The sequence below is a fragment of the Lutzomyia longipalpis genome, chromosome 1 (genome assembly GCF_024334085.1).
Source record: "Lutzomyia longipalpis isolate SR_M1_2022 chromosome 1, ASM2433408v1".
Classification (NCBI taxonomy): Eukaryota; Metazoa; Arthropoda; class Insecta; order Diptera; family Psychodidae; genus Lutzomyia; species Lutzomyia longipalpis.
Window position 1 is genome coordinate 12,134,797 of NC_074707.1, and position 15,853 is coordinate 12,150,649.

General features: G+C 27.6%; 4 protein-coding genes across 27 annotated transcripts in view; all 4 read right to left on the reverse strand.

Annotated features, from left to right (window-relative positions):
* The window catches only part of LOC129790073 (luciferin sulfotransferase-like), a 767,385-nt gene that overhangs the window by 525,307 nt on the left and 226,225 nt on the right, over nt 1-15,853 (reverse strand). The gene's annotated exons all lie outside the window — the stretch shown is intronic.
* LOC129788207 (probable Rho GTPase-activating protein CG5521) overlaps nt 1-15,853 on the reverse strand; it is a 626,970-nt gene that overhangs the window by 525,307 nt on the left and 85,810 nt on the right. The gene's annotated exons all lie outside the window — the stretch shown is intronic.
* The window catches only part of LOC129788331 (tolloid-like protein 2), a 606,934-nt gene that overhangs the window by 525,307 nt on the left and 65,774 nt on the right, over nt 1-15,853 (reverse strand). The window lies entirely within an intron of this gene.
* LOC129788977 (heterogeneous nuclear ribonucleoprotein R) overlaps nt 1-15,853 on the reverse strand; it is a 32,103-nt gene that overhangs the window by 4,562 nt on the left and 11,688 nt on the right. For 4 of the 23 annotated variants that reach the window (XM_055825690.1, XM_055825664.1, XM_055825707.1 and 1 more), the window contains exons 4-11: nt 15,673-15,800; nt 15,321-15,562; nt 12,524-12,659; nt 8,105-8,238; nt 7,842-7,970; nt 7,615-7,755; nt 6,810-6,916; nt 6,568-6,692 (exon numbers count right to left, since the gene is read on the reverse strand). In XM_055825690.1, coding sequence (XP_055681665.1) covers nt 6,568-6,692; nt 6,810-6,916; nt 7,615-7,755; nt 7,842-7,970; nt 8,105-8,238; nt 12,524-12,659; nt 15,321-15,562; nt 15,673-15,800 — 1,142 coding nt within the window. Of the gene's footprint in view, nt 1-1,606; nt 1,821-4,399; nt 4,567-6,567; nt 6,693-6,809; nt 6,917-7,614; nt 7,756-7,841; nt 7,971-8,104; nt 8,239-9,948; nt 10,085-12,523; nt 12,660-15,320; nt 15,563-15,672; nt 15,801-15,853 lie in introns of all 23 variants that reach the window. The other 19 variants (XM_055825572.1, XM_055825536.1, XM_055825563.1 and 16 more) reach the window with 8 other exon arrangements.

Below are 15,853 nucleotides of genomic sequence, written 5' to 3' on the forward strand. Positions count from 1 at the left end.
TTGTTAGCTTTTTATTAATTTTATAAGTGAAAAATTAAATATAAAGAAAAAATGATTGATTAATTTAAAAAAAAATGGAGATAAAACAAGTGGGAAAAATAGCATGTGCAATCGCAAATTGTACCATTTCGTATTTAATTACTGAATGAAAAAAAAATAAATAGAGGAGTGTTTCCTTCTGAAAGATAACAAGCCAATCAGGTGAAAAATTGATTAATAAATGTGTGTATGTGTGTGAACTGCGCTTTTGTTCAATATAAAGGTATATTACTGCTTAAGTGCTAATTTATAGAGCTTTTATACTATGGTTTTTTTTTATTCCAATAAATCTGCTTACAAAAATGCAAAAAAGTGATATTTTATGAATTCACGTTTGAACCGTCACAATTCTATTGCATGTGTGCTTTTGCCGAATTAAAAAAAATCTTCTTCACTTTCTGTCCATTGTACAGAGAAAGAATACAAGAAGTGAGCTTAAATACAAAACCAGAGTCTTTAAAACTTCTTCAGCGAAACTAATGCGAAACGTATTTTCTTGTAGATTAGAACATAAACAGATAAGCAAAATATTTTAAATATATTTAGTAACCTTCCATGGATTATGGATTTTCCTTAATTCTTCATTTTCATCTTAAAACTATATATACTAATCGATTCATTTTGTTTGTAAGTCTTAATGCATAGGCAGAATTTAATATAAATAAAAAGAATATTAAGTCATAATTAAAATAAAATTGTAATAAAAATAAACGGTAAGTTCTCATACTGCTTTTTCCATCTATGATAATTTTTTGTTGATTTCTTTTTAATACATAATATATGTATTTCTATACATTTATTTCTCTTAATCTAACCTTTTTAACAAGTAACAAAAATTAATTAAATTAAAGGAAAATAAGTATAAAAGAATAAAATATGAATGCTATGCAGTTACTATAAAATTTAATATCACGTAGAAAAATCCAATTAAAAAAAATCTAATTCAACTCTTATTTTCAAAGATGCTTCAAAATGTCATATTGTCGTCAGTAAGATAAATAATTTTTTTCTTTTCCCTATTTCTTTCCTTCTTCTTGATTTAATAACAAATTCATATTAACCATTAACTTTTCTCAATTGAAGTTAAATCAATAAGAAAAAAACTTTTGTTTTACAAACCCATTCCATTCAAAAAAATTGATCATATTCTTTCCTTTGTACAGCATCTGAAACTATGGATTATATTAATAATTGTATTAAAATATTAAACAACAGCATTCAATCTTAAAGCACCTTCGAAAATTCCTTTTCAATTTGATATGTTTTTTTTTATATGTATTTTAGTATTCCACGATATTTTTCATTAAAGCTATGTACACAACATTATTTATTATTAAGTAGATATAATTTAAAAAATATTTGGTAGAAAGACAAAAATATATGTATAGAAATAAAGTTTAGAACTAAATAAAATAACAAAATAAAACTTAAAAATAAAAATAATAAATTGAGAAACAAAATGTATGTGTCGGAGGTGATGGGCTACAGAATGATGTTTATACGATTAAAATATCAAGGGATTGGTAAAAGCAGTAAGAGAACCAGGCCGTTCGGCAACGATACAGACCGTCCTCCTCACCTGGTAAATTTTGTTGCGGCTTGCCGCGCTGGGTGCCACGAGCGTTGAGACGAGTTTGACCCGCCCCACGGACCCCCCCGGCTGTTGCCTGAGCCCCCACGGTGGCCCCCCGTTGAACCGGAGGGGCCCCCTGACGATTGATGTTGCCACGGAGCCCAGCGGCTCGGCCACGCGCCGTGATTCCACGCCCATGACCACCCCCCTGTTATTAATTTTGTCACACATTTGCCGTCCATTTGAGGAGCCATTTTTCCAACATATTTTTTGGGAATTTTGAAAAAATAATAATTTTTTTATATATAAAAAAAGTAAAATCAAATGAATAAAATTTTGAACGCAAACAACCAATTTACGGCAAAATGTACAAATTAATAGGCGAGAGGATGAGCCCCAAAAAAAGAAAAGCGAAGAAAATCGCGTTAGAATTATGTCTTATAATAAAATCATTTTTTTTTGGTTTTGCAAAAGATAAGAAAAATAAAATAAAATAAAAATCTTTTTGGATTGTATTCCAAAAAATTTTGAAACCTTAATTATTTTGAAATATATATAATTTTTCTTTAGATATGTACTCAATCAAGTTGCAATCAAATGGAGAAATTTCATGCTAATCAATTTTCTTGAGCTTTTCTGTTCCATGTGCAAGGTTAATGTGATAAAATTATGGAGAAAACATAAAAAATATATACAAAAAAAAATCATGAAAAATCTCAGTCAAAAGACTGACAACTTGATGTTGTGTAGCAGCATCAATCAATGCTTTCACAAAATGTATAATAATAAAGTAAAAAAAAATAGTGAAATATTTTAAAGAAAAGAAACTTCTTTAATTTCTTTTTAAATTCCTTATTAATACACTGAATATAAAATCTACATACCCTAACTTCAGACAAAGTATATATAACTTTTTATTTAATAAAGAAATATGTATATTAAAGAATCTAAAAAAATTTCAATTCAATGTTCGTAAAAAAAACTGCAATGAATTAAGTATAATTTTTTGTATTGACAAATCTATTTAATTTATTCATTAATTTCGATGCGACGTTTGCGATTGCCAGAATTCTTTTGTCAATAAATGTGTTAATTTGGAAAAATTAATTTTATAAAAGAAATTAGATTGAGATTTTTTGTTTGCAAATGAACATTTTTTTTTAGTTATCAAGCGATGATGCATCTTTCTTATGTCTTTGATTATTTTTATTGAAAATTAAAAGATATAGGATTGATCTACAAAAGCTTTTTTGTCAAATGAATCTCATGTTACTGATTTTTTTAAAAATTTTATTTAATTTCGTTAACAAGATCAAATGTATAAAAAATGGCAGGATAGATATACGGCAATTCGAAGGCGGGTTGCTAAAGCAGGGGTTTTGCACCTAATTTAGAGAGACAATATTTTCCTCCAGATAAATGTTAGCGTGGCATTTTTGATACATTAGCACACAAATTTAAAAAAAAAAACTATCATTGATTTTCAATTAAAAGAAAACTAAAGTAGTTTATTATGATCTAAATTTCTTTAAATTACTGGTAAGTCAATTTACTTAAAACTTAAAAGGATAAAGCAAGTTTTTTTTTACAAGGGAAAATTTGTTTAGAACAAAAATCAATGATAGTTTATAATTCTTTTGAAAAAAAAGTTAGTTATTATTTAAAGTCCTTTCACTCCCAAATCAACGGTATTAATTCAGTGAAAAAATGTACATTGTTCAAAATTAAAAAAATAAATAAAACAAGGAATATAGAAAAGCTGAAAAGCAAATTAAAAGCGGAAAAGCACTCCCAAAGAGGGTGAAAAATAAACATAAATAAAACAAACAGAAATGATAAATGCAAGATAAGCAGTATAAAATGTAAAAGCAAAAGCATAAATAAAACAAATTACCGGTTAAAAAAATTCTTTTGAAATAAATCTATCTTTGCGAAGAACTAGCTCATTTTATTCATGTAGAAAATACTTATTTTTTAATTAAAAAGAAGCTTAGATTGAGGTTTAAACTTAAAAAGTGACAGCAATTGATAAAATATGATAATTTAAGTGTGAAAGAACATAAATTGCATTAATATAAATATTTTTTTAGAAAGTCAATTTTGAAAAATATCTGAGCCTCATACCAATCAAATTGGACTATGGCTATTTTTTTTTGCATATTTTATTAATTGCTGCTCAATAATTCAACTTTCTTAAAAATTATATCGAGTATATTTTCTTAAAATCAAAATATTATATTTTAAGTCTAGTCCGTTGAACTTCGAACAAATCCACTTATTTTGTGTGGTTTACAAATGATGTCTTTAAGCTCAGATATTTTTCTAAAAGTTGAGCACAGCTAAATGCAGTTTAAGTGATTTAAATAGAAAACCAAAAAGAAACCAAAATCTGTGAAAGTAGGACTCGTATATCTTTTCATTTATTTATTTTTGTTTTTTTTTATCCATATGAACCACACAAAACCACCAACCGTTGCAACCCCCTGCCAAAGACCATACTTAAACTTTTCTTTTTATTAATCAAACGTCAGTCACTTTTTCCCAATCACTTTTGGGTATTTATGCATTTTAATATGTACACCGATTTTTTATGCAATTTTTAATAAAAGAAAAATATTCATAAAAACCAGATGACATGAATATTGAATTGAAATAGGAATAAATTCGCTTTTGTTCTTTTATACAAGAACTAAAAATAAATAAACTAAAGTTTATCCTTTTAAAGTGTTTAAGGTTGTTTTTGTTTTCAGAAAAGAAAAATTTAGAAAAAAGAAAAATTAAACCCACCGCATCTGTTCTGGATGGTCTCGGTGGTCCGCCTGCAGCGGGTCCCACACCACTTGGGGAATAATCATAGTAGTAATCCCCATCGTAAGAGCGGTAATAATCATCATAATATGGCTCACTGTATCCCCCGCGATAATCCGAATACCCATAAAAGTCGTAATCATAATCTACAATAAACATTTTACGATGTACAATGATCAACATTTGCCTTTTTTTTTCTTCAATCAAAAAAATTATAATTATTTATATAAATTAAACAAAAATTATTCTTTCTAACAAAACCAATATAATTTCTAAAATAAAACAACAACAAAGTATATAATAAAATCTATTAAATTAAAACCAAAAAGTCTAATAAAGAATAGAAAGATAGAAATAATATATAATAGAAAAAATATATATATTCTCAAATATAGGGAAAAATAAAATATATAATTAGAGATAGCATTAATTGTTCAAGAAGAAGTCAATTCATGCTTTGGGCAGAATCTACCATAATATCCTAATCTCATAATTTTAAGGATTTTCTCCTTCAAGGTTTTCATTAAGTTTTTTTTTTCTCTTTTTGTCAATAACCTCCTGCAAAAGCGTAGATATTGTCTATGTGTGAATATTCATCAAAAAATACTTACCAATCCTCAAACAATACGGTTTGGATCAATAGTTTTCTTTAGATTGCCAATACGCAAACACAAAATACGAATAAAAAAATATCAGAGATTTTCACTGTGCCATCGAAATAGTTCTTTTTTTCCCAAAATAAGATAAAATTTAGAACAAAAAAAAAAACAAATCACAGTGAATATCCCTTCTGATCCTTTTTTAATTTTCTCTTTCTTTATTATTTCTTTGCACAATGTTCTTTCAAAATAAACATATTTTATATAATAATAGTAACATATTAAAATAGAATCAGACGGTTTTATTTTGAACTCACAATTTTTATTTTTTAATTTATAACAAAAATAAATTTAAGAATTTTACTTATAGAAGAAAGTTCTTTTTTTTTAATTCTTTACGCAAGTGACATGCAATGAAAATTGTGGATTCTCGTTGATTTTTTTTTTCTTTTTCTGAAGGTGTTATTTGTAAAGGAAGGAGTATTTCTGAATTTTGAAAAGAATAAAACTACAAAATACCAACTCTACAGAAAATGCAGGTTAATGCTACAGAGGAAGCATGCAATGGTGTCAGTGATATTTTCTTTGTTTTATAAGAAAGGTATAGGTATACACAAACTATATCATGGTATGGAGAATGTCAAATAAATTTTCAATAAAAATAAAAAAAAAATATATTTGAAAAAAAAGGACTGTCTTGCGACAGAAATAAAAAAAAATTGTAACAAACAAAACAAAAATCAATTAAAGAAAAGTGAAAATGAAAATGAAAATTTTCGTGATGCCAAAAAAAGTGAAAGAAAATAAAAGAGAATTTAAAAAAAAAGATAGCACTATAAAACCTGAAATATTTAAATGTTAGTGAAATTTTTTATATTAGTGGAGTTAATTTTTTATTAATAAATACTTTCTGATTTGTGAATTAATTTCTTTCTTTCCCTCGTGTGATTGAATGAATGCGATAAATGCAAAGTGAAATAAAGGAAGTTCCGAAAAAATAATGTGTTAGTAATGATAAAACAAAATTTCTTTTTTTTTCTTCTTAAAAAAATTTAACTTATATACATTCTTGCTTGATTTTCTCATTTTAAAATGAGTTGTAACTCTAAAAAAAAAACCAAAATTAATTTTTTAATGAAAATTTCTAGCAATTTCACATGATTTGTTGAATCAGTGTAAGTTTTGAAAGAAAAATCTCTTTATCTAGCATTTAATTATGTTCTAAATATTTATCTTTCATCTTTTCTTTATCATTTCTTTTTAAACTCAAGTCAAAGTCTATCGCAGTGATAACATTCTTCAGTTAATCTCGTTAAATATTTATATTTTTTGCGCTATCATATTCCGAAAACATTTTGCAATTTCTCTACTTCATTCATTGTTTTCAGTGAGATTTCTTTTTGATTTGTACCAAAAAAATCTCAGAAAAATTGTATTTATTTTTTCATGTAAATGCGTCTATATTTCGTAGACTTACATTATGTAGGTATACTATATATTTTATGTATTTTGAATATTAGAGAAAAAACTGAGAAATAATGGACTCACCGTAATCACTACCACGTCCCATAGGACCTCTCAGTGGAATTCTGGGACAATTGGAAACTCCTCTCATTGGTGGCATTCCAGTCATCATACTGGGATGGGAGGGTGACATTCTGAAGTCTTCATCACTTTTTATGGGGAAAAAATTATTAAATATTAGCCAATTTATAAAAATATTCTTTAGGTAGGTATACAAAGTAAATTTAATATTCAGAAAAAAATTTCCAAATTATGAATAAACCTACCCTGCAATGCCGATACGTCCTTGCATCATTTGCAGCATTCGACGTTCTCGCGCCCTCAGTATCTCCTCCTTTTTCTTCTTATCCGACGGGGGTTTCGCCAGGGACACCTTCATAAGAAGAATTAACATTTCAATCAAGAAGCTTTGTTTTAAAAAAAAAAAAGCTCTATAAAGTCGAATTTGAAGCTATTTTCCCTTATTACTAATTATCAAGTACGAGGTAAATTGTCGCTTCGCTCCAATTTACCACGCCCCGCTTCGCGGGCATTTGTTGCGCTTCGCGCAAATTTTATATAGAGTAAATAATTGAGATGAAGTCCAATAGAAAATGTATTCGTTGGTAAAAACCGCCTGGTATCAGGAGTCTCTGTACCAAATTTCATCACGATCGGACCAACGGTGCAGAAATGCATAGATGAACAGGAACGAAATTTTAAAGAGACCTTTCTTTATTATATAGAAGAGAAGAAGAAGAAAGATGGGCCACACAAAACCTCCAACAGATATTTCAAAGGGAAAAAGTGAATTTCACACAACATTTATGGCGCCGAATTCAAAAAGTAGTCAAAAAAGCATGAATTCTATATGGGGGCTATATGAAGGGGGGCTCTGGGGGGAAAATGAATGTCGTTGGTAAAAACCGCCTGGTATCAGGAGTCTCTGTACCAAATTTCATCGCGATCGGACCAACGGTGTAGAAATGCATAGATGAACAGGAACGAAATTTTAGAGAGACCTTTCTTTATTATATAGATTTAATAATCAGAAAGAAGATTAAAAATAATACCATAAATTGTAAGACTTACCTCAATATTTGAACCTCCCAGCTCCTTTCCGTCTAAATCACGCATTGCTAGGACTGCATTGTCTCGATCTTCAAAGTGGACGAAAGCGTAATCCTTTATCTTCTTAACTCGCTCCACCTTTCCGAACTGCTCAAATTGCTCCTAAATAATGCAAAAGAAGAAATAAATTGTAATTAAAATTAATACCATTTCAATTAATCAGCTAAATAAAAAATAAAAATTCGTACCTTGAGCTTCTCTTCGCTAATATCTTGTGTAAGATTGCGCACGTAAAGAACCTTCACTTTACTCATGGTTTGCTCATCCGGTTCTTCCTGTGGATCGGCCCAATCGACAATGATATCGCAGCCCCACACCTGTTGCAAATTGCGTGTATAACGTGTCACATTGCCCCAAAGATGTTGAGAAAGAGAAATGAAGAAAAATCACAAAGTTCAATTAAAATAAATTTCCAAAAAGAGAAATACAAAAGAAGCGCGACGAGTTTTACCTTAATCCTTCCTGTGCCGAGTCTTCGCTTTGCTAACGAGGCCGCTTTGTGTGATTCGTATTCGAGAAAGCAAAAGCCCCGATTCTTTTTCTTATCATCAGGCGAACTATAAATTATGACTTCAACAAGTCCCGCTGTAAAATGCATTTCAAGTGTCGAATTTATGTTAGATTATTTCATTTATGTTCTCACGGTCCTTAACTTTTTTTTCTCTTATCTACTTAAGTCTTTTAAAGCAAAAATTAAATTACTTTCAAAAGTCAAGGAAAATAAAACTAAACTATAATTAAAAAAATATATTTTTTACAACTCAATAGGTATTAAAAGAAAATTAATGTTGCGAATTTGCGTGTGTGTTTTATTAGAAATTCGCATCATTGCTCTTTCAATAAATAAACTTATTTTATAATTTTAAAATATATATTAAAAAAAGGAAAAAAAATCAACCCTCCCAAAAGTCAATGCCAAAACGCTTTTTTTGTAAAATACATTTCCAATTTTTCATTTTTGTTTTTCTTTTAAATTTTTAATGTATGTTTTTTTTTTAAATATTTTACTGTGATATTTTCACAGTAATATAGAATAAAATCACAGAAGTTACAGACATATAAATATGGTCTGTTTCCAGCAAGGTTGGAACTTTTGTTTAAAGTTTCATTCTGTACAAAATAATATAAACTATTTCTTCAACGAAATATACATGAATAAACCGACAAGTCATAAATATTTTTGTTGAATTTAATTATTCCATTGAATTGTTTTAAATTAAAATATATATATAGAAAAAAGATCTATAACAGAAAATGTGAATATAGACATTTATAATATAAGTAGTTCTTTCTCCAGTCATTACCATTAATTTTTAATTCGAAAAATGATTCTAATTTATGGCAGACTGTAGCCAGACAATTGCTGCTGAAGTTCACAACAATATTCAGGATCAATCTTTTTGTTTTTTTTTTTTCTTTAATTTTAAAACGATTTAAATACGGTATCAATTAGGAAATGTAATTTATTCAATTTATACAAAATAGTTTTATTTTTTAAATCTAATTTAGGTATAGAAAATTTTAGAAAATGCATAAAATTTAATGTATAAAAAAATATAAAAATGCGAATTTGGCAATGTTTTGGAAAGTAATTGTTGAGCTACAGAACTGTTATGAAAATTTTGCATAAAATCAAAATTCACAAAATTATTCAAAAAATGTTAATTACACAAATAAAAAAAATATATTTCCAATTTTTCTTTAATTCTATTTGCGATATCTATAATTTTTTTTTAAGAACTGAAATATTTTCAATTTTTTTTTTATTTTGATTTTAGGAAAAAAAATGAAAGCAGCACTAATTGCAAAGCTATACTTGGTTCTTGTACACCAATTTGAAAATTATACTGAACAAGATTTTTTTTGAGATTTAAAATAAACCATTATTGTAAGATTCGATTTAAATGGTAAACCAAGTATATGGAAAAGATAATATTTTGCAAATTTTCAGCAGTGCAATGAAACATTATAAACTGTGAACCAAAACAAAATTATAAATACCGCAAAGATTTAAATTTCCAAAAAATTTGCATGAAATTTTGAAGAAATTTAAATTATCTGTTAACATACAAATTTCTTGCCAATTGCTGTAAGTTCCGAATCACAATTCCAATTGAAGTAAATTTGCAATTTTGAATTTTCATTGGTAATGTTTTTTTTAACATTCGCTTTTTTATGTATCTAATTAAAAGTAAAATTTTGAATTTTTATTTCTTTTTTTTTGTATATGAAATTTAATAATAAAAGAGAATTTATTATTTTGATATTATTTACGTCGCATCATTTGAGACTTACGTGCATATTTTGAAAATTCCTCTAATAATTCGTCGCGATCTCTATTCTTAGGTATATTTCCGACAAATAGCCGGTGATTGTTAAATGATATCGTTACACCAATCTTTTTGCCTTTCCGAATTTCATAATCATTCAGCTGGAATCAATAAATCAATGAAGACGCATACAGGTAGAATAAAAAATCAGAATTAAATTAGAATTTCTTTTTTATCTTTTCCATTTTTTTTTTAACTTCAGGACAAATTAGGAATAACCTTTTATTGAAAATAAATATTATTTCAATCTTTCCATTTAATCCCTTGCAATTGCAAGTGCATAAGAAAAATTGAATAAAATATTTTTTTTTAAATGATTTCAAACTATTTTCTTTCTCTTTTGTTCAAGAAAAAACACATTTTTGGATTTTGGGAATTACTAAATTTGAAAAAAAAATCTATGGGAAATGCAAGGATGATTTTGAATTTAGATTTCTACTTTGAATTTCTTTGCAATACGGTTTCATCCTCAATTTTTGTTGTTGTTTTTTTTTTTAAATTATTTACGACAAAAATTTTATTTAAAAATAATATATTTTATGCAAATTTTATAGTAAACTTAAAAAAAAAAGAATTTTTCATCATCGGACTAATGACTGGAGATATTTTGAAATATGATGGTGATATGTTGAAGCTTTTTATTTAAAAGAAAAATGAAACCTTTATTTTTAGCAGATTCTAAAAAATCTTTTACATTTTACAGTAGCAAAAGAAAAAAAAAATAAATGAATAATTTACACACACACACTTTGAAAAGTTATTTGCTGGGTTAAGATGTTTATCTAAGATTGGGATGAAAAGGCATGAATGGTGTCAATAAAATGTATATGAGATTAATAAAATATGTAGACATGTAGTAAACATAGAAAGCTCACATGAATTCTGCATCAAAACTAAGGCATAGCGGAAGAAGGTATTGTGTGAAAAACAAAAAAAAAATAATAGATATGAAAATAAAAAAAAAACGTAGATGTAAAATAAAATCTAATATGAAATGATAATGAAGAGCATCATACATTTCACATCTTTTTCTACAATGCATTCTTCATTCAGATAATATGATGAAGTATAAAATGCATTTGATAAATGAGAAATGATACAAAAAAAAACCCACAACATCTGCAATTCCATCGAATATTGGCCGTTACTTTTGACTTAATACTTCTTTCTTTTCTTCATTCTACAATCGCATCTTTCATTCTTTCCTTCGTAATTCACAAAGTGAAAGCACAATATAGTCAAGGAGTAAAATGTGGTGCTTAAAGAAAACAGGTGGTGTTGGTGGAATATTTTATATGTTGAAATTCTTCCACCGGCAAAATTCTCCCATGCCAAAAGGAGGTTGATGCACCAAATTGTATATTTTGTTAAGAAAAAATATACATATATACACACGTGAAGTTCAATTACCCTCTTTTGCAACATCGGGTGCATGGCCTCATGATTGAACCAACAACTGGAGTTTTTATTCTGAGAGAAGAAAAAAAAAAGACAAAGATATACGCGGTGCAGATGGTCAGCGTATTGAATTTTAGCTCTTGCATTTACAGCTTCTTCCGCCTGCCAAAGGTGACCATCTTGTTTTCTCTTTTTTTTTATTTTACAAAAAAGCTGCGTATAAAAAGAAATTTCAGTTGAAATTAATTTTCTTCTCAGCTTTGATCAATTTTTATTTTATTTTTTTTTCTTTCCTGTAATGCTCACTCTTATCCTTTAATTGAATATACTTCGTTACATTTTTAAGCATCAATCTGGTTGCATTTCTTTTTAATAACCCATCCAATTTTCTTGCAGCAGCTGACATTGTACCCATGACGCAGAATAGGAAGGAAAGAATGTGAGAAAAAACGCAACTTTGCACATGTTGAAAGGTTAATAAATGATGAGACTGAATGATGGATTTTCTGTATTGATTGGTGACTTAAAATAAAATGACACAAACAGTTGCACATTCGACATTTTCTTTTCCCCTTTCCCAACTCAACATATTTATGTAGTAGAGTTTTATGCAATATTCTCGTTCATATCCTTCTCTCATTGTTTCTTTCTTTTATAAAACGTGAACGATATTTTTTGCAAAAAGATCAGGTGTGACGAGAGCCCGAATTTTTGCTTTTTTTATGTCAGTTCTAGTTTTATTTTATTTTATATTTATTGAATTTTGAATTCGATCGCGTTTAACGAATTTTGACAAAATTTTGTAATTTTGTAAATTTTGAGGTTTTCTCTTGCACTTTTGAAGCAATTTAGGTCTTAGGAATTTTGACTCGTTTTGTTTTATTCTTATTAAATATATTACGCTAGGAATATACTCATCATTTAACCAAGAGAAAATCATATTTCAAAATTATCTTCAAATCTCTAAAATTCTATTGGTTAAAATTTGAGTAAATTCTAGACTTGATTCTAACACACCAAATTATACTTTTATAACATCGTAGGATCGAAATATAATACACTTAAGATAAATTTCATTAAAAGTAAAATGAATTTTAGTAGATAAAAAATTTTGAAAAAGAAGCAATTTTGTTTTCATTTACCTGTCAATTTACCAAATTCCTCTAATATCTCCTCTTTGCCTTTCGATTTTGGTATGTTGCCTACGAATAGGCGTAGATTCGGTACGCTTATGTTAATTTTCAAACACTTGCCAGATTTTATTTCGTAGTTATCGAGCTGTGGGTTTAGAATAACAATAAGAAAAAAATCAAATAAAAAGAATGCCAAAATAAAAAATTGAATTTGAAAGGGGATAGAATTTTCATAATAAGTAATAAAATTTTGATTTGTTTGAATTCTTTTATCATGTTATATCATTTTTGCGAATTAGATAAATAAATTAAATTTCAAATTGAAGGCAATAAAAAGAAAATTTTGTTAAAAAAATATGATCAAAAAAATTCAAACATAATTTTCCTAAAACATAATAAAATAATAAAATATAGCAGATAAAATTTAGAATTTTTTTGTCCAATTGTGAAGAAAAAGGAAATAAAATATAAAGAAAAGAAAATTTCTACAAATTAAAAAGGATCGAAGATGGGTAGGTGGTATATACTTTAATCATGCTCGTTTTAATATTAATTTTGAAAAAACAAATTTTCCCTTCTTTTAAACAAAAAACAAATTTTTAACCCCCAAGTAAAAAATTTCGAATTCTTGAATTAAGATTCCCATTTAAGAAAATGTAAGGAATTTTGAAAGAATTATGTCAGAATTTTTTAGAATAAGAACATAATCCAGAACTTTGTATCGCAAAAAGAAAATAAAATGTTCCTAATTAATAGTAATAAAAAGTAGGAGATAAAGATAGAAGCAGAATTATCAAAACCATCCCTGTCCCAATAACCACATATTTGTGCCAATTAAGGTAAACTAAAAACAAATATTTCATCTAAGCCATACGCAAAAGATAAGCCAAGAACATTAGAAATAAAGTATATTCTACACTCCAAAGAGAAATTTTGTGTCAAAAAAGGGTTTTATCTCCTTTTTTTCTCTGAAGACAAAAGACAAGTATATACGCAAGCGTCAAAATTAATTTTGAATTTGGAACCCAATAAATTCAGAGGAAGTTCTCCAAATATATATAAAAGTTTTTGAAAAAAATATATGTGCCAAAAGTTTACAAAAAGTTTGCAAAGAGGAGACCTGAAAAAAATGCCAATTAGAAAACACTGATGACCAATACAGAAAGCCAGAAAGTATCTCACTACAATTTTTCTTCTCTAAATTGCCAAATTAATCTAAAAATTGCCACACAACTTATCTTAAAAACTATTATTTTTTTTTGAAGTATTGAATAAAAATATATTTCAAAAATTATTCTGATTGCCAATATAATCCAAAAATATTTTTACACTAAAAGCCAATTGAAATACGCGAAGCCAATAAATTATTTCTTTTCCTATAGAGATAAACTTTCTTCACTCTTCTTTCAATCTTCCAGCAAAATGTGCTATATATAGTTTCAATGCAATCAGCTTTTCTTAGAAAACTTTATAACCTGGGCTCGTCGCTTTGTTGAAACGTTGTAGTCACCATATTTCTTTTCATATTTATTCTTTAATATGTAAAATACTCAGCTCTTCATATCTTTATTTATTGACTTTATATAGAAAAAATCCACTAGAAAACTTTAAATTGCAAATTATGCACCATAAGATTATTTTCCGGTGATATTTTACAGAGAGCTTTCAACTGATAAAAGCTCTATGTGGAAAGACCACCTTTATTGAAAATAATATTTCATATTATTGGTGTTGTGTAATTTTATAAAACTATGTAAGTATTTTTCTGTATATAGAAAAAGTTATTATTCAAAGAGATAAATTGGCAAAACAAAAAATAAAAATAGTGGATTTTGTGAAATATAATGTTAAACAAAAATATTTATTTTGTCTTTAATTTTAAAAAAAATAATCAAGTGTGTGTTTGTGTGTAAAAGATTGAGAGAAGATTAAAAGGATAGAAAATTTTGTAATGGTGTAAAAACTAAAAAAAAAATAAGCTAAAATGATAAGTGTTCTAAAAGTAAAAAAGGTATAGGTATAGGGTTAATCAAAGAATGTTCAACACTACTGTGTTAATTTGTCTTTTCCTGTACAAAATATGCAGAGAAAGATAGACAGAGATTCTAAAGAGGAGGAGAATCCTTTTTTTATAGGAAATATAAAGATGTCAAAAAAAATTCTACGAGAGAAATTTCTTTAGATTTTCTCTTCTGGAAATAAAATACATTAATACAGATTGGGGAAAAATATCCAATTAAAAAAATGTCATAAATGTGGGAAGCTTTTCATTTGAAAACATTGCTTTACCATAAACAAATTTTTTACCAACAAAATATAGATAAAACGGAAAAGCCTTTTTTTTCAATTTTCATACAAACAAATTTCCATTTTGGCACATTTATAGTATTCATACGAGCAATGTTAAGACAAGGAATGTTTTTTTTTTAATATAATTTTTTCTCACAATTTTATAATACGATTCTATGTGCTTTTCTTGGCAACTACCCCGGAAATGTCTTTGGCAACACTACAACAAAAAAGCACAGTCTGGAAAAGTTATCTCAACAATCCCGAATGTCGTAAAAGTTTTAAAGTGCCCGAAGCATTTATAAAGAGAATCCTTGTACTTAATTGTGCCAAAATAGAAACTGTTAGCATAATGTGGAATAGTTTTACTGATGCCAACACAATTATATCAAAGGGGAACCATTTTAAATGTATAAATATAATGTTTGTATAGATATAAGAACATATTTATGTATCCAGAGATAGTATATAATCATGGTATTGTATGTGAGGAGATTTTAATGAATAAAATACTTACCTCTTTCACTGCATTCTGTGCAGAGTCTCGCGTTGTAAACGTGACAAATGCATAACCACGATTTGTGCCGGTCATTGGATCCATCATAAGCCGCAGATCCCAAATTGGACCACACTTCTCAAACAGTGGTATCAACTCATCTTCGTACATATCCTTGGGAATTTTCCCACAAAATACTTCACATCCATTGCCTGGGGTTGGACCGTCCCAATTTGGTGGTGGACCACCATATTTTCTTTGTCCTTTGAATAAATATTACCATACAGCATATTTTACATAATTTCTTTACATAAGAACTTAATTGAAAAATTATGTAGGTAATAATTAAAATGAAAAAAAAAACATCTCTTACCTGTCGTTACATCTAATGTATAGCCTGTGCGTTCAAGAATTTGTTTGATTTTCTCTTCATCGGGTCCTTTTGCTTGCACTGTTGTTGTTGGCGCAGGTACACCTTGTTGACTTGCTCTACTCTTTTGTCTGCAATATTTTTTTTTACCAATTTATTGCCAATAAACAAAACAACAAAATCA